This window comes from Ailuropoda melanoleuca, chromosome 10 (genome assembly GCF_002007445.2).
Source record: "Ailuropoda melanoleuca isolate Jingjing chromosome 10, ASM200744v2, whole genome shotgun sequence".
In the NCBI taxonomy this organism is placed as follows: Eukaryota; Metazoa; Chordata; class Mammalia; order Carnivora; family Ursidae; genus Ailuropoda; species Ailuropoda melanoleuca.
Genome location: NC_048227.1, coordinates 56,571,621 through 56,594,631, shown reverse-complemented (window position 1 = coordinate 56,594,631; position 23,011 = coordinate 56,571,621). Strand labels below are relative to the sequence as shown.

The 23,011-nt window shown below is 40.9% G+C and overlaps 1 protein-coding gene across 1 annotated transcript in view; it reads right to left on the bottom strand.

The window, feature by feature from the left end:
• The window catches only part of CRYBG1 (crystallin beta-gamma domain containing 1), a 190,842-nt gene extending 169,885 nt beyond the window's left edge, over positions 1–20,957 (bottom strand). The window contains exon 1 of the mRNA XM_034670916.1: positions 20,785–20,957. Coding sequence (XP_034526807.1) covers positions 20,785–20,957 — 173 coding nt within the window. The remainder of the gene's footprint in view (positions 1–20,784) is intronic.
• Positions 20,958–23,011: the final 2,054 nt, after the last annotated feature.

Below are 23,011 nucleotides of genomic sequence, written 5' to 3'. Positions count from 1 at the left end.
AAAAATACGTGTGACAAACTGTAAGGTACATTTATATCAGAGACTTGTTAGAAGTCCTTTCATACCAGGACTTTTCATTTGTTGTGTTGCGTGTGCTCTTCTAGGACATGATGCTCAGCCTTCAAACCTGTTCTTACTATTCTAGTCTGCACAAATTTCGTTTACATAGTTACGTAAATAAAAGGTTCAAGATTTCACACATCTGCTGTATTTGGTTCTGTAGTAAATGATTACTTATCATTACTTATGCAAAGGATACGTTTGGGATATGGGTTCAAATATTTACAAAAATTATAAACATAACCTAAAGAAATGAACTTTAAACTCAAGAGATCTGAGTTTCACCCCAGCTCAGCCGCCAGGCAGCTGGATGCCTTTGGGAAGACACTCTTGAGATTTCTGAATCCTAATCCCCACTGGGCTAGACCTACAGTTCTCAATTAATGATTTTAATAAGAGGTTGGTTAATATGTAGACTCCTAAGCCCTACTCAAAACCTACCAAAATTCTATTTCTGGAAGTGGGGACAGGGATCTGGTTTTTTCTCCAGGCGATTTTGATTTGGATATCTAAGCAATACATTTTGAGAAACACTAGACCTCTTCTTTTAAAGGTCCACAAAATTTTTGTTCCATGATGAGGTCAAATTGAATTTTCAACATCCTTTCCCCAAAAAGAGTCCATCTGCCTTTCATGGACATGGAGACAAAAGAAAATGATTGCAGGATTTCCCTTTGGCCTTCCTGGATATCCATAATTTTGTAGTAAGTGGATTACTTAACAGCAATATAGTCATGGTGCCTTAACTATGATTGTCTTTTGCAATATGGCCAACTCAAGAACAATGATTCACCAGGTCATATTATTGTTAATAATGCCTTTTAATAATCATCACAAATGTACAGATTATCAAAACTCTTCTAGCTTCTGCATACCAGCAGTACAACATTTCTAAACACTAAGCTTTTAATTGTGGCATAAATATTAAAAATAAAGTCAAAATTGTTATAAATATTAAACATAAAGTTATATATCTAACAGAAATATCGTTACGTTTCTAATACATATTTTCCACTCTATAAATAGCGATACCTGGAAAGATTGACTTTTAGAAGCCGACTTCACCTAGAAACAATAGCGTCTGCACAAAACCTTGGTTGATCCTGAAGGAACAAAACTTCAGTGCTCACACCAAACATTCTATTTCAAATCTCAGACATTTCAAAATCCGTCAAGGATGTTGCTGACAGCTGGTCTAATTCACATGTTTTTATAACACATCAGAGAACTTGTTTTCTCTATAAAAATAAGAGTTTCTACAAAATGCAATCACACTCCTCCGAGAGTGTCACCTTTTGCATCACAAACACTAAGTCCTCACGGATGCTACTCCCTTTAAAGTGCTATGCCCTAGATGCGGCCGGCAATTAAGCCTGCAATTTTGACTACACTGACTGCACGTGGACTGTCAACATGCCTTTTTGCAATGTTCATGGCCTGCTTCCCAGAGCTAAGGCCAATAGGCACTCTGGAGCCCGCCCCTCCCTGGCTGCTATATGCCACTGTGTTTAGATATAGACAGCAAGTTGCTGCAGCTGAGGACAGCTCCTTGCCTCCTGGGGCACTGCTTCAGGCGCCCTTAGTGGTGTTGTCTTCCAAAAATGAATGCATGTGTACATTTAGTTGGCGCACCACGGTGCAGTAGTTGGGATGCACTGCCCCAGCTGTGCTGCTGTAGGCAGATTATACAGGCCCTACAATGCCCACCCCCGCTCAGGACACTGTAGGCTGGGATTGCTGAACTTCCAACCATGTCGGGGCTTTCTGGCCAGCAGGAACCCACATCATTGAGGCAGGAAATGCCAGGGAAACAGTGGCCTACAGGAGAAGCCCTCAACCCATGACTGACAGAACTAAGAGTTCTAATACTACCCCTATTCCTCTCCCCAAGGGATCGCATAGCTCCGATTCCTACAGTGATGTTCAGAATTTCCCATGGGGACTAATCTCCCTTTAAGGGGCATGATAATTAGCCCATTTACCGGCTGGCTTCCCTTCCCTGCTCCCTTCCTCACTCCCTATAAGTATCTCCTGAATTCTATCTGTACTTGAATCCTTGTCATAGAGTCTGCTTCTGGGACAACCCACCTAAGATACCGTGCGGTGTCATCTCCCAAAACAATCTTTCACTGGATGTGCTCTGTTTGTTTTTTAAAGTAAACTTTCCTCGCAACATGGGGCTTGAACTCACATCCCTGAGATCAAGACTTGCATGTTCTATTGACTGAGGCAGCCCGGCGCCCCACACTGGATGTGGTTTTTAACATTTAGGATTGGCTGGTGTGTAACCATTGGCTATAACATTTGTTAATGTCCTTTAACCTCCCCAGTAGCAAGTTAGAATCTCTAGTCAAATAGAATGCAAAATCTGGAAAGAGATTAATAAATATCATTTCACCCTTCCATTGGTTCATTTTTCATATTTGAGGGGAACTGAGTTCCAAAGAGGTGAAATGATTCACCTAAGGTAACACAATCAGAAAATGGCTGAACCGGGAGCAGAATTTAGATATTTTGGCCACAAGCTCAGGGCTGAAGACGCTATGCTTCAAACCTGTAAAAAACCACTATACTATTTTATTAAATCAAAGCTACATCATGACTACATAGGAGGCAGATAGCTTTCTCTACATCTTTTTTCCCCCTAAATTTTCCTCTTTAGTAAGGCCTTCCAGACAGCAAAATAGGAGTGTCTGCACATATCTCAGTTTAAATTTTATGATCCTATGCTGAATTAGTAAAATGATGATCAAACATAAAGACAAAGATGTATATATCTTAAGAGATTCCTCAAAATAGCATTTATATGTCTTTGCCTTCATGTTACATGTCTAAACTAAATGACTCTTACAATTTTCTTCTTTTCTCTTTTGCAATTTTCCAAGTGGTACAAGATTTCACTTGGGGTGGGGGGTTAAAAACTCTAACTTTGCCAACTTACCTCATGACTTTGATGGCTTTCTACTTTTCACCAATAGACACTCCCTTTGAAAAGGGTAGAAAGCACTACTTAGCATTAGAACAAATTCAGTTTCCATATGCATTAGACATTACTGTTTATTGTACTTATATCTTGACTGACTTTGCTAGAAAATTTATAAACTCAAATTTGTGATTCGGAGGAATTCAACAAGAACAGATCTTATGATCAAAGTCCAAATTCGCCCCTCCTACTATAAATGAGGAATCTAAGCCCCAGGGAGGTCAAGTGATTTTACTGAGTTAACACAGCTAATAAGTAGAGATTCAAGTCTTCAGATTTCTGGTTTAGTTCTTTTCCCAAATGGTTATTGTCAACATTCTTTTCTGAAGTCATCTACATTGTTGGTACAAAAATCCCAAAGGTTACGGGGCCACGATAGAAACAGTTATGTCACCCGCTCACACTCTCCTCTCTGTGCTAATAAACCACCAAGACAGGTGGCTAGTCCCTCAGCCCTCTGATCCATCATCAAGCTTTGATGCCTCACAGAGCTTAGATTGCAGCTACTCTGGTTTCCTGCCCCATGCCCAAGCCTTGGCTTTGGGGCACCAGAATCTCTTGAGAATTTAATCAGAGACCTTTTCAAATCACACGTTCCAAAAGGAAATTACTCTAGAGATATTTTTAAATTATTCAATATTTAAATTTCTTAAATACATTGTGTTCAATGCTACTCAAATTCCCACCTCAGAAATAGAACTGAAAGCTGCGTGCACGTTAGGACCTGAGCATGAGCAGCTCTGATGGGAAAAGTGTCTGGTGGGGTAACAAATGCTGCGGTTTTGCTCCACCAAAGTTGTACAAGTCAGGACAGTGTCTTTGGTTATCGAACTCCAAACACTGAAATGCCCTAGAGACAATTGTCTTTCAAGAAAGCATAAAGTAGGCAAGAGTCAAATTTGAGAATTCAATAGCTGGCCATTTGTCACTACCAAAAATCCACTATTTTCTACATATAGAATTTTCTTAGAAATGTTACATTCAAATTTTAATCTTCACAGTAGTGTGGTCTTTCACTAGAGTGTATCAGTATCTTACTCTGCTAATCAAAAAAACTTTCTCAATTTCTTCTTCCACTTCAATGTCATTTTATGTCATTAACATTACCTGTGTTAAATTTTAAAAAGGGAAGAAAAAGAAAAGGACATTGCAATAAACCAGGAAAGCTACATTTTTTTTTATTTCTATCTATTCTGTATTGTGGCATTATAATGGAAAGAGTATTGGTTAAAATTTGGGAATCCTCGGATATCGTCCTCTCATTAAACAACGTAATGCCTCAATTGCTTTATCTGCAAAATGGAGACAATCAAACCTAACTCTTCCCTGAATTCTCTGGGAAGCGCACATGAGCTTCTTCTGGGAAATAAGTTGCATCTGTAAGAGGAAGGGAACCTGGTGGCAGGGGCTGGGAGGAAATATGGGCGTGTCTATCCAGCTAAACAGTTCCCACAGGCATTTAACATCACAGAGGATTCAGGCAGGTGGGGGAGAAGACCAAGAAAGAGGGGGTGATGCAGAGCAGCAGCAACAAGACCCACAGAGTTCCCCTCTTTCAACCCATTGCTTTGTGCAGGGACATGGATGAGGGGGCCCCAGACCAGCTTCAGACCAGAACTCAGGAGATAAGGAGGAATGCAGAGAGAGGAGTTTAAGGTGGAGAAAAGATGGGGAAAAGCAAATATTGTCATGTAGCTACTCACTTCTGAAAAGACCACCAGAAGAGAGAAAAGTAAGTACCAGGCTTTCAGAAAAGAATCAGTGAAAGCCAGAGATGAGTCAAGGGGTGATGGAGCTCACACTACCTATGGACTCACATTCTCACTGCTCTTTCACACTGTTTCAAAGGAGCCTCTCAACAGCTTGGTGGGGGGCCAGGCAGGTTGGTATCATTCCCATTTTGTTGATCAGTACCCTGTGACACAAAAAGCTTGATGATTTGCCCAAAGTCACCTAATTTGTAACTGAGAAATCCAGAATTAAAACCCAAGCTCTTTCATATCTATTACCAATAGGTTTTTGTTTTTTATTTTCTGCTATCACTGGTAATTGGTAAATGGTGAGAATTTTATATGTTGAATTTTAAGTGAATTATCCTCATTTTATACCTGCAGTAGAATATGCTCATACTAATTCACATTTTTAAGAGCATGAAATATAATCTGAATTTCCTAAGATAGGTGAAATGTATTTAAAAACAAAACAAGGGCTAGGCCTTTTGAGCAATCCAGTGAGTCCTTGGATAAGCCTCAATACTCTACCAGTCAGAGATCCTGTCAGTGATGACCCAGTAAACATAGAAAACACTATCATTTGATTTAAATGACCTGTGAAGTGTTAACAACCCCTAGTTGCTTTGACTGCTTTGGCATTTATTTATTCTGGAAAATTATAGACTTTGATACCTAGAACTGAAGCAGAAGTGAATGAAGTTAACTGTTTGCTATGTGCTTTTTACTTTTCATTTAAGGACTAAGAGAAAGTTATCACTCACATATGGAGGAATGCCCAAAACATGGTAGTATCCATCCAGCTCACAAAATCCTGATTGTGCTTTCTCTAAGGAAGAGGTTCTCAGCAAACGTGTAAATGGAGGGATATACATAAGGGGATATAGAAGACTGTACATATGAATATGCAACTGCCAAGAACAGGACAAGGGGTTAGCCACAATGACAAGAGCAATGAAACAATTGAACCAATAATATCCAAATGAAACCAAACTGGAAACGTTTGGCAGCTAAGGTATCCTCCTTATCTTGAAAGTACAGGTGTTCAGCGCAGCTGCACGGTGAGTTTATTGCTCCCTTCTCTCTGTTCCCAGCGGCAATTTGTGTGTATCTCTATGAGAGCACTTCAACTCAATCTATGGCCATTATTCACTAATCCCAGCTCAGACCTGACCTAACTTAACTCCCCTACCCAATTCTGAATGTTCTTTTACTGTAAACTCCTACGGCATAAGAACTCAAACACAAAATAAAATACAAAGAGCATACCACTTAGATTTAGATGATGTCAGTCAGTCAGCATCCCAGCAGGGAACGGATGGCACACACCAAAGAGATGATTGAGAAGTGTTTAAAGAACTGACAGTTTACAAGATGTGGGCAGGCGAGGGGATATCAGTAGGAGTAGTGGAGCAGTCCAGGCTCTCAACAGCGGGCAGCTTACCACCCGTGAATGTAGCGGCGAGGGAGGGACGAAGGGCTGGAACTGGCAAAATCTGAGCTGTAGAAGAGGTCCACCCATCAGAGGCTGTAGCCTTCAATGGCAGAAGGAAACCTCCACCACACTCCCACATAAGCTCCTGCTCCTCTCCTCTCCTCTAAAGCCTCCTATTGCCTGAACCAAACTAGAAACGAGATGGCAAGAGAGCTTGGTCCATGCAGTTTCTAAATATAGTTCTAAGGAGCACAGAGGAGGGTGAAGAGTGGATCTGGAGGGGCAGGCAGAGAATATGCAGAGGTTGAGATTGCCCACAGGGCTGTTCACTGAAGTAATATTTATAACAGTGAAGAATTAGGAAGAACCTAAATGTCCACTCAGAGGGGCATTTTACACATACTTTAATGAGGTAAGAAAATGTTAATGATAATGCTAAGTGAAAACGAAAGCAGGAGACAAAAGGCATCTAAATTGTTGCCTTTGCTATATCACCTTTAGGGCTAATTCTTATGAAAACATGCACAGAAAAAGAACTGAATGTTAATAATGTTATTCACAGATAGTGAGATTATGGATTATTATAACTACATGGTATAGCTGTCAAAATAGCTAAGGCAACTGTGGACTACTACATCAATCAATAAAATGAGAATCTCAACTATAAAAGAACAGTGCCTCGGAATGTTCACTGGTCTGAGCACTTCTATAGAACTGGGCAGGATATTTATTTATTTATTTATTTATTAAGATTTTATTTATTTATTCGACAGAGGTAGAGAGAGCCAGCGAGAGAGGGAACACAAGCAGGGGGAGTGGGAGAGGAAGAAGCAGGCTCATAGTGCACGAGCCTGATGTGGGGCTCGATCCCATAACGCCGGGATCACACCCTGAGCTGAAGGCAGATGCTTAACCGCTGTGCCACCCAGGCGCCCCTGGGCAGGACATTTAAAAAGTGGCATCAGGGGCACCTCGGTGGCTAAGTTGGTTAAGCGTCTGACTCTTAATTTTGGCTCAGGTCGTGATCTCAGGGTTGTGGGATCCAGCCCCATGTTGGGCTTCTCACTCAATGGGGAGTCTGCTAGAGATTCTTTCTTTCCCTCTCCCTCTGCCCCTTCCTACCCATCCCCACCCATGCACTCTCTTTCTAAAATAAATAAATAAATCTTTAAAAAAATTTTTAAATAAAATAAAAATAAAAATGGCATCAACCAATCAAACCTCTTCAGGGGAGATAAAGTGATACTCTGAGGCCTGAAATCCAACTCATGTGAGGAACAAGAGAATAAATTGGGCACGTTTCTCTATTACTTTCCATATTTCACATCATACTTTCTCATTTCCCCCAGCAGCTGTTTAAACAAGGTATATAGAGATATATAGAGAGGTCTGTATTATAATCATTCTAACCACTAAAAAGATTATGCCTCCCTCACCCCCAATATATCATTTAAAATAAGAACAATTCTAAATACTGAAACAAAATTTAAATATATTGAAATAGCATTAATCTCCAGGCATATTCTGGATTTTTTTCCTCTCTCATCCCTGCTTTGCTGATGTTGTAAACACATGCTTAATTTAACAAGTAGGTAATCTAGCACAGAATACAGATTCAGGTCTTCCTCAATGTATGATGGGGCCGCATCCTGATAAACCCATCGTAAGTTGAAAATATCATAGCAGAAATGCATTTAATATACCTAACCTATCGAACATTATAACTTAGCCTAGACTATCTTAAACGTGCTCAGAACACGTACATTAACCAAAATCATCTTACAATAGAAAGCCTATTTTATAATCAAGTGTTGAATGTGTTGTGTGATTTATGGAATACTGTACTGAAGGTGAAGAAGAATGGCTGTAAGGGTCTGCAACGGTTGTATGTGTATGGGTTGTGAGCATGTGCTGACTGGGGATACAGCATCATGAGATGCTGATATCACACCGCATACTGCTAGCCCAGAAAAGATCCAAATTCAAAATCTGAAATACGGTTCCTACTAAAAGCCCATCACTTTCACACCATAGTAAAACTGAAAAATGATAAGTCAGAAAATCATAAGTGAACCGTTCATTGTGAATTGGGGGCCTCCTGCATAAATAAAGTACTTTAGTGTTAGAATGTGTGTGTGTACAAATATAAATATAACCATGGAAACTCCTGTATCTCTCAGCCTCTTCTTTGTACCTCTTTGAATATTTTCTCTTCTTTCTTATTATAACAGTAAGTATGGAAACTTCTTATTATTTTAATGGTCAATATTGCAGCTTCTCTAAAAGACAGGAAAGTGAGACTCAGTTCCCAAGAAGAGAGCCTGAACTGGTTTGCCAGCCCACACCACACAGCCTCCCACACAGCAGTTGTCCACAGTGTTTGTTTAATAAATGAATTACACTGGTGCGTTTTCACACTCACATTTACTTACCTTCCTGAGTGTGAAAAACACAGTTGCTAAAGACATACATCAAGACTGCTTTTGAGAGAGGGGACATCTGCTAAGTTACTTGAGTCACAAATGAAAGAAGCAAACCTGATGCTTCAATTGCCATTATCACTGAATAATTGTTTTTACAATTAGAGACAGCCTACAATAAGCAGAACTGTGGCTTAAGATAAATTAAAGTAAATTTTAAAGTTGTACTTACTTAAAGTAAATTTTCAGTTGTACTCTAGAAATTGGGCAGTACTCATGACTATCATAATTTATGCCAGAGTATGTTTTTAGTCTAGCATAATGGGGAAAGAAATTTACGCTCTTTTATGACCAACTGTGAGTTAGTTCTGTGCATTTAATAACACTCATAGAAATTAATGAGATTTCTTAAATACAATTTTTTAGATCCCTCAAATACATAAAAGTTAAAATAATATTCAATTTTCAGAGAAATGGGCACTAATGACAAACTTGCTATGTTCTATAAAGACAAAGGGTATTTAAATTCTTTTACTTCAAACTCTCTAGACCTACGTCTTTCAAGCCAACAGTATTGCCTATGAATTTGGAGTTTGGGTAACCGGCAATTTCTTCCCTCTTTTAGGGCTCTGATTAACTTCTATGAAGAGTGAAAGAATCCTTAACATTTCACCTTAGATTTCTTCACATACTCTGTGAATCATGCCAGCAACAGGTAGTAAAACTCTGGCTTGTAGAGTAGATTGGAAATCAGGAGCAACAAGTTTAGTTAACACTTCAGGGACTGAGTCACTGATTCTTGGCAGAATCATCTCAAGTCAAGGGTTCCCAGGAAAAACAAGGGTGCCCCACTGACTTCCCAACACATATGAATTCTTCATTCTTGGATATTCCCCTTCTCTACAATGGGACAAGCATTTCAAGAAGAATGCTTCTTACCTGTTTTTTTTGTTTTTGTTTTGAGAGAGAGAGAGTGTGTGTGTATGCGCAGGAGAGAGAGAGTGGGGTAGGCGGAGGGACAGAGGGAGAGGAAGAGAGAGAATCCCAAGCAGACTCAATGCTCAGTGACATGGAGCCTGATGGAGGGCTCCATCTCACAACTGTCAGATCATGACCTGAGCTGAAATCAAGAGTCAGACCTTTAACCAACCAAGCCACCCAGGCACCCCTCTTTCCTGGTTTTTGAAAGGATGATAGCTCTGAGAGCAAGTGGATAACTACATTTGTATTGGATACTTCCATTCTTTAGCTAACTATCTAACACACACACACACACACACACACACACACACCCTCTATCAACTACTCATTTGGTAACCTTTAGTTTTCTCATGGTTTGGTGAAAATATTACCAGCTTTGGAGTTAGAAAGACCTGGGTTCAAATACTGTTCTATTATTTACTAACACTATCAGACTTGGTTTTCTCAGTTATAAACATAGGAGTAAAATTACCTACCTAGCAGAGCTATTATGAAAATTAAATGAGATGCACTGAATATGAAAGCAACTGTCACATAATAGGTACTCAGTTCATTAGTGTCTTTGTCCTTTTTATTCTTGACGAAAGTTTTCTTGTGTTTATTCAACTGACAGGAGAGGTGGGGAATTTGGAGGCTGGAAAGAATTCTCCTTGCCCATTCCCTCATGCCACACCCACTTTCCTCAGAGAACATGACCGCCTCCTTGCCTCTGAAAAAAAAATGCCCAAACCCAACTGGATGTCATTTTTGCTGTTTGTTGATCATTTACTGAGAGACAGTAAGGTAAAAATTGGTACTCCTCTTTAACATCAAGCTTTGTAAATTTGTGGGTTTGTAAGCATTGTCTGATTTCACACAGAGAAAAGCAACCAGGAAACCTGTCATGAGCAGAGAAGTTGACACATAAATTCCTGAGGGGCTTCTCTGTAGGAAGAAACCACATGATGATGAGGGACCCAAAGCCTCAATGTATCTTCAGCAGTTATCACCTAGATCTGGGGCTGGTTGTCTCCTTATGGGTATAAAAAAAAGCTTTTAACTTTTAATAAAAATGAAATAACAAGGAAGGGTACAATTAATTGCCAACAATTAATTACCAGCTACGAAGACTTCCTGGTCAAAGTACTTGAAACTTCTCATACGGTGAAATTAGGACAATCACAAAATGCAAATTGGTAAAAGTCAAGAATTGAACAAATGCCAGACATTCAGTCATACTTTACTTTTATCTTGAAAAAAATCCAAAATCTAGGTTTAGACTAGCTTGTTTAAACATGTTTACTGACACGTACAGGAATACAAATGCTCTTGTCTCAATCCAAGCTATGTTCCAATGAAGGACTCCTGATCAAGAATTGCATCTCTTCCAGACAAAATTGTTTTGGGTAGTTAATACTAAAAGAGAACAGCTTCGTAATCCCACCTTCGAAACAACTACCTTGTCTTGTTTTGCAGACAGTAACAACCTCTTAGTTCGTGGGAGCCACACAGGGGAGAAGCAAGCCAACATTTTCAAGGCAGTAGAGCCAAGAATGACTGGCAGTGCCTGGGGGAGCCTCCACTGCACAGGCTTGAAAAGGGCCAGGCCAGTTCCTAGGTTTGCACATGGCACTCATGATAAAGGAGGCACTGTAATTCCACACGAATGTCAAAAGTTTGCTTCAACTGTCATATCTTTCTCAGACGAGGTCAGGCGTGTTCGGGGTGGTATGGCCGTAGACTGTCATATCTTTCCCCAAACAGCAGATGCAAAAATAATCAAGCTGTGCTTTCATAGTATATTTATGAATCCATCAGTATTACCAAAACATTTAAATGACAAATTATAAGTAAAGTACATTACGTGTCATAGTAGCAGCATTACTTCAAGCACTGTAAAGGGAGTTCTTGCATGAGTACTATATGGATAGACCCTATAATTTCAAATTGACATTTTGTCATTATAAAATATGGCTGTGCAAGTTTAACAACTTTTTGACCTCTGAAACTAATAATACACTATATGTTAATTAATTGAATTTAAATAACATTAAATTTGAAAATGTTTTTGAAAACATGAATTCAGTTATTTTTAATGGGGTGTTTTGTTTTATTTTTTGGGTTTTTTTGGTAGTAGGTAAAATACTAATTATAGCAGAAACTCTGGAAGTATTCAATATGTCAGTAACCAGACTACAGTGTATACGGCGACTAAATAGCTAGGAGCTCAATCTTGCGATCAATTTCATAGTTGTTGGCTTATGAAACAGGGGGAAGATTTCCCAGAGAATAGTCACCAGGAAGTTAGATTAATCAGCTGGGCTCCTGTCAAAGGTGGGTCTAGGCCAAGAGCAGGGAGGCACAGTCTACAGGCCAAGAGAACCAAAAAGAACAGCTGCCCTGAAATCAAAAAACCTGTTTTAGTCCCACTTCCTTCAACTGCACTGCACTCTTTGAGCATCAGTCTCCTCACCTATAAAATGAGGGCATGGGCTTACTGCACTGAGCCATTATGAGCCTCAAGTGGTATAAAATATCAGCAATGGTTTATAATCCTTGAAGTGTAAAGCCAACATAAGGTAAAACGTGTATGCAATGTCAGGGACTCCTCAATGATAAATCAGGAAGTAAACCCAAATGATTCAAGCAGCAAGACTTCTGGAGACCTAAAGTTAGAACTGCTCCTAGCAGCTCTGCTTGAGGAATTCTGATATCCCCACTGAGCCTGGGCAGCAACTGCAAAGCTTGAGGGCCACCTGTCTTCCATTTTGCTGCCTGTGCCAAGACTTTGAGAGAGGAAGGAGGGTATGCAAGTTAGGCCCCCATCTTGGTTGTTTCCTGACAAAGGTTGGGCAGAAGCCCCAAACACAGGATCTAGACACATTACTTTTGCATTACACACACTTTAGAATTTCTCTTTAAAATAGGTTTTTCTTCTAAAATTTTAACATACTTATATTTCTATGAATTTACATATTTTTCTCTCCACTACTTAACACAAAAATTGTCTAGTACCACAAATTAGCTTGCTTTCCTATATATGTTATAATTTCTCATTGTGAAACTGAAGACCTAAATATACTCATTGTGGGAATATAAAGAAGGCAGCATTAACCACAGTGATTTCAATTTGCAGTGATTAACCGTAGGACTCAAGACCACACACAAGGTAGAGAATCGCAGCCCCAGACCTTATGAGCTCTGTGACATTGGCTATATTACCATACCCCAGTGTGCCTCATTTTTTCTCAAAATGGATATAATAATAGTGCCTACCTCAACGGGATGTTATGAATTAATTGCAGTGAGTTAATGTGTGTAAAGTGCTTAGAACAGTGTCTGAAACATACCATGTATATTAACTAAACTGCATCTTTCCTTCAAATCTTAATGGAAGATAACGTTTTCACAGACTTAGTCTGAAGTTGTTACTGTAAACCAAATGCTTCCTCTCATTTCTTATCTTATTTAACATATGTTATTTTGTCTCTTGACCCCAATCACAAGGTGAAGAACTATCCAACTAGAGAACCCAAAGAACTATTAGGAGCTTATGCCACTCCTTATTTAGTAATTTGAAAAAAATTAGAAGGTGTATTACATGCAGTGTCTCTATGTACCTATTGGCCAAATCTCTTACGCAAGCTGTTGATATTAACTTCAGGATGCCATAACCCTAATTTCTAATAAATGAGACTCAGTTAGGATTGCTGGCTTGAAATGGCACATAACAATAATAAATACGGACAATAGCCAACTTTCTTTGCCACAGGATATTTTGCCAAGCTTAACAGCGACTTACTTTTACTTGTTTAACTGCCATCATGGGAAGGTAAAGAACAAAAGGCATTTGTTAATTCTGTGTTTCATTTTTCTCAGTTAGCCACAGGTTCAGCCTGCACTCATCTTCTATAACTTGTTGATGAGAGAAGCTGGGGACACCACAATGGACTTTGGATTCTCTGAGTCACTTGAATGTCCTTGGGGTCTCCTGGCACTTTGTCAAAATGCTCCCTTGTGATGAAGCGTCTCTGTCATTGCTTCATTGCCATTGAACAGGCCCATCCGGGAGATGTTCAGTGCTGTAAAGATAGCACTAAGCAAGTGCTCATTCTCTAGAATGAAGACTTCTCATAAATCTGAATCATTAAAGGGATTTTGATGAGGCATTTGAGTCAGCCTGATGCAGCTGTATTTTAAGGGAGCTACAAATGAGCTAATGAAACTCAACTGACTTGCTTTTCTTACCAAACCCCACAAGTGTCAGGCATTCATACATACTTTATCTTGAAAACTTGCTTTGGGACAAGGGAGTGAATTCACATTTCAATTCTATCTTGGGTGAAAGCTGAGAATTCATTTTTCTGAAGTGAATGTATGGACAGAGACCTGTGGGATGTGCCCAGCAATTCGGTATGAAAATAAAGATAAGTTGTTTTTAAGGAAGAACACCCTGCTTTGAGAAGATAGGCAATGCTGGACTCTCCTTGAAAGAAACTCCTGAATCTTTTGACAAAGATTGAGTAGACACCAAGTTAGTTCTCTGGATTTGTAAATCTGTTTAAAGAATGTTAAGAACCACTTATTTTCAGCCTATAATTTTAGCATGTCAACATCATATTTACTTATAATTTCAGTCAAGGTTTTCAAATGAGTGTGCCACATATCAAGCCCAATCTTTCTTCCTAGATGTCAAAATTTGACAGAAGAGCTGAAATAATGTGGTCTCAGGCTTTAGCTATTTTAAGGAACTGCAGAAAATTATTTAGGCATAATCCCAAATACATGATTCTCTTTGACTTAAATGTTACTGCGAAGATAAAAGTTTCCATGAGCACTGGATATTGTTTAAGATGATTCTAACCTCAAGAAGTTTTGGAGCCTTTGATGATCTTCTTATCAGAGAACAAAATTTCTCACTAATTATTCAATATGAGTAACACTTCTTCATCGGAGAAAAAAACTTCTGCTTGTTCAAGATACTCCTTCTTCTGACCTCCATACATTTGATTCAATCTTCTATTTCTGCATGTCATGTATCATATGCTACTTCCTTCATTTTCAGCCTGTGCCCCATACTCCTCTAGAGTGCAAGTCCCTTAGGAGCAGGGATCATCTCTGATATCATCGCTCTATTTCCCAGTGCTTAGCACAGAATAAGTGCTCTGTGTTTGTTGATCATAAGAAACTTCTCTAAAATGGGACTGATAAACATTTCAATAAGAAGATCCAGAAAGGAATTTGTGCCATAGAATAATCTATCATTAATCCTAGAAAAACGATTCCATAGGTCAGATTGCATTGCTTTTCATGACAAGATCTCTAAAGTCGTCAGGACAGTAAGTACAACGTGAAACGTAGATTAAGCAATTATTGATTGATAAAAATGGAAAAAAATTGATAAAATTTTCAAGGTAAGCAAGAATACACAATTCAAGATTCAAATGGTTTTACCAGAAACAATTTTTTAAAAACAAATAAATCACTTTTTTTCTGTATGGACAGTCCTGAAACACAACTGACCCATTAGGTGAACTCAAACTTTAAGACAGGTGTTTGTCGGGGCGCCTGGGTGGCAGCGGTTAAGCGTCTGCCTTCGGCTCAGGGCGTGATCCTGGCTCAGGGTGTGATCCCGGCTCAGGGCGTGATCCCGGCGTTATGGGATCGAGCCCCACATCGGGCTCCTCTGCTATGAGCCTGCTTCTTCCTCTCCCACTCCCCCTGCTTGTGTTCCCTCTCTCGCTGGCTCTCTCTATCTCTGTCAAATAAATAAATAAAATCTTTAAAAAAAAAAAGACAGGTGTTTTTCATATTCATAGTAAGATGGGCATTTTGAATGAATTTTGGGAGTGAGAAAGTGAATTTCAATATCTAATATGTTTGCTGCATTGCTTTCATCATGGGCGAATAGTAAAGCAGTGATTTACTGTCTCATCCTTACAAAGAAGATTTATAATTAAAAGCTAAAGAAGAAAAAAGAAGGGGCAGCTGGATGGTGCAGTCAGTTGAGAGTCAACTCTTGGTTTTGGCTCAGGTTGTGATCTCAGGGTTATGAAATCGAGCCCTGCGTTGGGCTCTGTGCTCAGAACAGAGTCTGCTAGGGACTCTCTCTCCCTCTCCCTCTGCCCCTTCCCCCTGAGGTCTTGCGCATGCACTCTCTCTCTCTTTCTCAAGAAAATAAATAAATCTTTTTTTAAAAGAAGAAGAAAAAAGAAGTGAACCCAACCCAGGAGTTCTAAAGGTCTGCACGCACATGTACATACTTGCATATGGACTAAGAGGGTCATCACCAAAAGCGTAGGAAGGGGGGCTAAATAGTGTGATACAATGACGGAGAGAAGCCGCAAAGAATTTGCACTGAACTCAGACTCCAAAATCACTGCAGGAGAAACTCCTCTAACTTCAAGTACAAAGTTTACATTCCACTTCCTCAGTCCTATGTATTAAGACTTTTAAGTCACCGAATGCATAAAGGGCCACCCTTTTATAGACAAACAGGCACATCCAGATACTCAAAGGTATTTCAGGGTTTGACAGACCTGCTTCCAACTTCTGGGCTCCTGAAGGTGCTTGACTGCACTTACCATGGAAAAGCACAGCTATTAAAGCTGCCACCGCCGCTATGAAGACAAGAACCACAGCTCTCATGGCCCCTGTCACTCCTGCTTCCCTCCCCTTTCATCTACCCAGCACCTGCTTTGGGCGCGGCTCTGCCGCAGGTGTTTTACGAATGCGCTATCAACCCTCCTAGAGCTTTGTGAGGGAAGTGCCGGCATCTCCATTCTACAGGTGAGGAAGCCGAAGCTTCAGGAAACGCGGATCCAAAAGGCAGAGGCAGATTTGAAACGGAGTGTGTGCAACACCACTGTCTGTGACTTTTTCAGTGCAGCCTGATGTCAGAGCTCCTATTTAATGGGCATCTGTTCTCTTCCAGGCACGGTGTTAGTCGTTTCAAGTACATATTTATAAGTCTCAAAAAACAATGCTTAGAGGTGGGTCTCAGATCCTTAAACTGAAGTAACTTCCCAAGGAGCTCACAGCTAGTAAATGGCAGGGCTTGAGTTTACATTCCTGGGTGATCAGTGGTGAAACTTAAAATTTTAAACTCTTGCCTTTGGCATAAGCTAAATGAGAAAAATAACCCAGCGTTAACCGGTTTAGATGTAACATTAGATAAAACCAAACTTATCTAGCTACGTCCTTTATGTTAGAAAATAATTCAATCTGTTTAGAGTCCTAAACACTAAACCTGCCACAAAAGACTGAAAACTAGAACCAATTTTAAATCATAAAGACTAACACTCTACAGATCCAGAACGCTTTCAAATAACAGTTTAAATGTTCTTTTCCTGAAGGAATAAAACAGTAGTGTATCGTCACAACATTCTAGCGATACAAACAGGGAGTAAGTTGTTTTCCCTTCTGAGAAGGGAAAGGTCCACTGCAGTACAGAACAACGGGACTGTGTGCAGGGAGAAACTTGAGCCTGCAAACCCTGACCTGACGGTAGGTCTCTGCCCACCCAGCGAGGATGCTCTGCCCTCCGGCACTTGGCTGCATTTTTCCTCCAAAGGAAATGAGGTCTGCAGATTTGCCGAGGATTACAAGGCTCCCCACCACTTAAGTTTGGCTCTCTGGCAGAGAACACTAATGCTGCTTTCTAGGTTCCAGGTTCAGTTTAGTTTGAGGGCAATCATTTTCACTTCACTGCATTGACCTTTAGCTAAGGGAATATATAAAAGGAAGCACCATTTCCATCGTATAGCAGAAAATAAGCACATAAGATTACTACTAAAAAGGAGCTGTAGCCAAGATACTAGTGAGAAAAAAGGGAAACCTGCCACTTACTAGCGCTGACAATGTGCCAGTCACTGTCCTGAGCACTCAATGTGCATTAACTTGGTTATTTTTATAACCACTCTTATTACGCCCCTTCTACGGATGAGAAAACTGAGGCACGAAAAGGTTAATAACTTGCCCAGGATGACATGGCTGTCACAGTAAGGAGATGAACAGGGATTTAAATCCAGGTAGAGAATCCCTCCTTATTTGAAAAACTGTTTAAAAATGGAGTATAATTCAAAACGTCATAAATGAGTGCCACTAAGGGCTACGAAGGAAAGTCAGGCCACAGATCCAAATGCCCAAACCGTGTCCTCTCCCCTGGGCCCTCTGATGGCAAGAGAATAATGGACTAGACAGGAGACTGGCTGCTGAAGAGGGCAACAGCTCTATTTCTATGGAAAACAACATAGTAACACATTTACCAAGACCAAGCTAAAAAAACCCGTAAGGGTGAATTTTAGGAAGAGAGGCAGCCAGTGTTCAAATTATTTTACATAAAGAAAGAAAATGACCATCATTGATTTTTAGAATAGCTACACTAAAAACTGCAAATATTTGCAGAATGAAGAAATCTGACCTCAATAAACTTTAAACCATCATTGGAGTGGTAAGCTCTTCCAGGAAGAGAAGCACTTTTTCTCCCACCCAACCCTATTTCTTTCTATTTCTTCCATTATATCTTTGCATTTACAATGACGATGATGATAACAATGATGATTTTACATTTATTGAGTCTCTGTTTTGTGCCCAAAAGTCAGATAAAAGTTTTACATTTAAAGCATAAACTATCATTGGATACTCGCAACAGGTCTACGGAGCCAGTATTCCTGTTTCCCCCATTTTTGAAATGAAGAAACGGAGACTCAGAAAGGTGAAGTAATTTGCCCAAGGTTCCATAGTCAGGATGGAAACTCATTTTTTTTTTTTTTTGCTCCAAAAGCCCATAATACTAATGGTATATGCCCAGCAGAAACATGTGGCCACCTCACTGTCTGCTCCTCACCCAGAGACAAAGGCCACAGGGAGTGCTGCACACTGTGCCTCCTTCCTCCACCTCGGGTCCTGGACAGAAGTGAATGGACACGGTCAGACGGCCCCAGAGAGCCACACTGTTCAAGATGGACCAGAAACGTAAGCGTGCTTTAGCCACTCTCTAGACCAGAAACAGGGACACTCTCTCAGAAGTAAACAAAATATTTAGGAAGATGATCTAACTAGGAAAACATCCCAAAGAGAGACCAGTATGTTCAGTTTTCAGAACATTTGTTGGTACAAAGTTCATCACAGTTCTGAAGGAAAGAATAGAGTGCTTCAAGACTGACCAATAATACAAGACACTTGAAAAGTATAACTCCTATATTAAGTGTTAGTCTAAAATGTACTTGGCTTTGCATACATTGTCTATAACTGTGTATGATTACAATTTGATAGACAGGAAATGATGGGGGTATGTCGATTAAAAAACATCAAGGAAGTATTTAAAATATTTACAGAGGTAATAGGAAAAATACTTCAATGACGGTACATCATTATTAAGTAACATTTCTTAAAAGGCATTTCAATTGGGGACACCTGGGTGGCTCAGTCAGTTAAGCATTGGACTAGATTTTCGCTCAGGTCATGATCTCGGGGTGGTGGGAATGGAGCCCTGTGAGGGCAGGTTCTGCACTGAGTGGGGAATCTGTTTCTCTCCCTCTCCCTCTTCCCCTGCTCATGCTCTCTCTCTCTCTCCCTCTCTCTCTCTCTCTAAAATAAATGGGTACATCTTTTTAAAAAAGAAATTTCAATTGGTGGTTAATCACAGTAAGTCTTTGAATAGATAAAAGTATGTTCTATTATAACAAATAATTACCATGGATGATAAAAATATGAGAAAAAAATAAAATGCCTTCTTTCGTAGCACTCTCTCCCATCCCCTCAAACATGCTCCGATCATCCTGAACCACTTGTGCTTCGCAGGAAGTGCCCTGCTCTTCCCAGTGTTGGTGCTGCTCACAGTGCAATCTCAATCTGGAAGACATTGCTCCTCCCCTTTTCTGACTAAGCTACTTCAGCCTTCGTCCTCCAGGAAGCCTCCCTGGATTCCCTCCTCTGTGCTAACATCTATCATAGGATTCATCCCACTCTTGTTGGTCTCCACAAGAAACTAAGAATTCTTTGATTACAGGGACCACGCTTGTTTTTTATATCCCAGCACCTAGTGAAGGTGCCCAATAAAATTTTACTAAGTGAATGAGAATATATTGCAGAATTAAGACTCTTCTAGAAATAAAAGGAAAATATATCTAAAATGTGAATTTTGCACTATTTCATTCTGGCCCTCATAGTTCATAAGGGTGTATTTTAAAAATACATGTGGCAGGATTTACTGGATATTGCCAATTGCCCTTCATTAAAAATATTATTTTTTAAAGATTTTATTTATTTATTTGACAGAGATAGAGCCAGCGAGAGAGGGAACACAAGCAGGGGGAGTGGGAGAGGAAGAAGCAGGCTCATAGCAGAGGAGCCTGATGTGGGGCTCGATCCCATAACGCCGGGATCACGCCCTGAGCCGAAGACAGACGCTTAACCGCTGTGCCACCCAGGCGCCCCAAAATCAAAGCAAAAATATTTTATACCTCCAAACCACATAAATATATTGATACTTCAAATTGATCATTGTTCAATGAATGTATCTATTTGGGTAGTATAATTGAATAATACGAAGTTTTGATAAAAATTTAAAAAGCACAATGGCAATGACATTTTGAATAACTAGGGGCTGCCTAGTACTGCCTAGTTCTCACACTGATTCCAGTGGGGACAAACCATTCACCTTTTGGTTTCAGGTTCTTCACCCATAAAATGGGGGTAACCATCCCTGCCACTTCCTCCTCCTTTCGGATCCTGTGAGGTCAATGGAGATCTGTAAGAGTGGAGATCTTCACAATAAAGGCACCATTGTCAAAATTATTGTATAATTTCCAAGGTAGAGCTCCTATCATTCATTACGGCAATAATCCTTCACTATCCTCCTGCTCTCCTTAGCAGGTTAGTGTAGATAGAACTCTTGCATAAAGTCTGCCAGTCAAAGCAAAAGCCACATGGGTGGGCACACGTTCTTCTCGCTGGTGCTTGGCCTGAGCCAGACGCCACAAGGAGCCTATGGCCACGAGGAACGCGCAGAGGCCACGTCTGTGCTCTCTGGACCCTGTTAACACTCCTTGCTGGAGAAACGGACCCTGGGCCCTTCCCCTCCTCCGAGTGAGGTCGAGCGCGGCGGATGGTGGAGAGGACTCAGGATCAGCAGAACTGGGAGGAGATGAAGGGAGAGGAGGTGAGACTCGAGGGCTCGGGCGGGGAGCTTACCTGGCCTCGTAGAGGGGCTCCGGGGGCGGGTGTGGAACGAACACCCCACAGTCCGACGGCAGAGGCTGCTGCTTCTTCTTGGAGCGCCAGATATGGAAAGGGGTGTGCTTCTTGGGGGTCCTGGACGGACTGGACTCCGCGTGGTCGCCCTGAGGTGGCGGCGACAGTGGCATCTTCTTGTCCGCCTCCTCCGCCGCCGCCCGGCCCTTGTGGAAGAACATACCTGGGCGCCGGCTCGCCCGCCTTTCCCAGCGCGCCGTCGGACCCCGCCCCCTCGTCGCCGGTGCGGGGGACGGCAGAGGGTTAGAGGACGAGGACAGAGCGGAGAGCGAGCAGCACAGCAGCCCGAGCCCTCCGGGCGCAGGTGAGTGCCTGGCCGCCGCGCAGCGCCTCCACGCGGCGAGGGCGGCACCGGGTGCGAGCCCAGGTGAGACGCGCGCGCGGGAAGCCACAGGTAGAGCCGACACGCCCCCGGTCCCTGGCCCCGGGACGTGCGGCGGCCGCGGGGCAGCGACACCTTCTGGACGCCCTCGGAACTGCGTCCCTTGACACTGGGCTGGGAGCCAGAGCTGGGGCGGACTTCCACAGAGCCGCAGGTGAAGGTGCCATCCGTCGCCTGCGGAGTTGTTGGCCACTTGTTGGCCTGTGTCAGGCTGGCAGGATGAGTGACTTACCCAGGAGCCCCGCCTGAAGAAGGATGGGAGAGGCGCATCCCATGGCGGGGCCACCCGGCAATTAGGATTATTCCACTCTGGGCTTTGGGTGGCTTGGGCAATGTAATTCGCTGGGTGGCTTCCGTTCCTTTTTGTAAACACATGTGCGTGCCAACTCCGTTCCTCTCCCTTCAGGAGTCTAAATAATTAATTTGTATTTGCATCTCATAAAGTGCATAAGGATAAAAAACAGAAGGGAATCAGGCATATTCCCCAGTTCCCAGAGGGCTTAATAGATCCCTCACCATGAATTAAATGCCAGTCCCAGGAGGTTCTCATTATCTGCTTTACTGTTAATGATTTTCTTGCCTTAACCTCATAATTGTGATTAAATAGCAAAGGCAACTAATATTTAAGCAAAGGAAGTACATGAGCAATTATTTGGGGCATTACTAGAGTATAAAGAGCGCAAGAGCCAAGCACTGCTGCTTAAAAATTAAATGCAGTACAAGTCCCTCTTACGCTGTAACACCTTCTTTTCTCTTTAAAGACCCAACTCACTTATTCATTCACTCATTCATTCAAGGAACTTTTGGTTTTATTTAATTTTAAAATACTTATATTGTTATCAGGTATAACCCACATACCGTAAATCAAATGCACAGATCATAAGTATATAACTCAAATGTTTACATATTTAAACATTTATGCGATTGGGGGTGTAAAATGGTTTTAATGAAGGGCAGTTAACATTGTCCCAGAAAATCCTTCTGTGTGTGGCTTTTAAATATACCATTATAAAAATATAGAGTATTTCCCAAACTTCAGAAGTCTCTCTTCTGTCCCCTTCTAGTGCCTTACCCTCCCTTCCGTAAAAGATAGCCATTATTCTGACCTTTATCACCAGAGATTAAATTTGCCTCTTCTGGAAGTTCATATAAGTGGAATCGCAGTATGAACTTTTCTTGTGTCCAGTTTCTTTTGCTCAGTATTAGTCTATAAGAATCATCCATCTTGTTGCATGTAGCAGTTTTTGTTTTGAATAAAAAGTATTGTGCACTATTCTGTGATATGAATATATCACAATTAATTTATCCAATCTGTGGTTGGGTATTTAGGTTGCTTGCAGTTTGGGACTATTATGAATCAAGCTGATATGAACTTTCTTAGAAATAAGCATTTATTTCTTTTAGATATATACCCAAGACTTCAATCTCTGGGTAATATGCGTATGTTCAGCTTTAGTAAATTTTGCCAAGTAATTTCGCAGAATGTTTGTGTCAGCTATGTTTGAAATCTCCAATTTTTCTACATCTTCACCAACACTTGATATTATCGATCCTTTTTATTTTGGCCGTTCTGATGAGGATGTATGTAGTGGTATCTCATTACAATTTTATTTTTTATTGCAACTTTAACTTATATTTTCCTCAAGAAATATCTATTGAATTTATTGTATGCTGATTATGTGCCCAGCCCTGACTTGGTAGGGGTTGGGCTCGACTGACAGATACGTTGATGATATACATCAGAAGGGAAGAGAATTAGTAGAGGAATGTGCAGAGCATTATGGG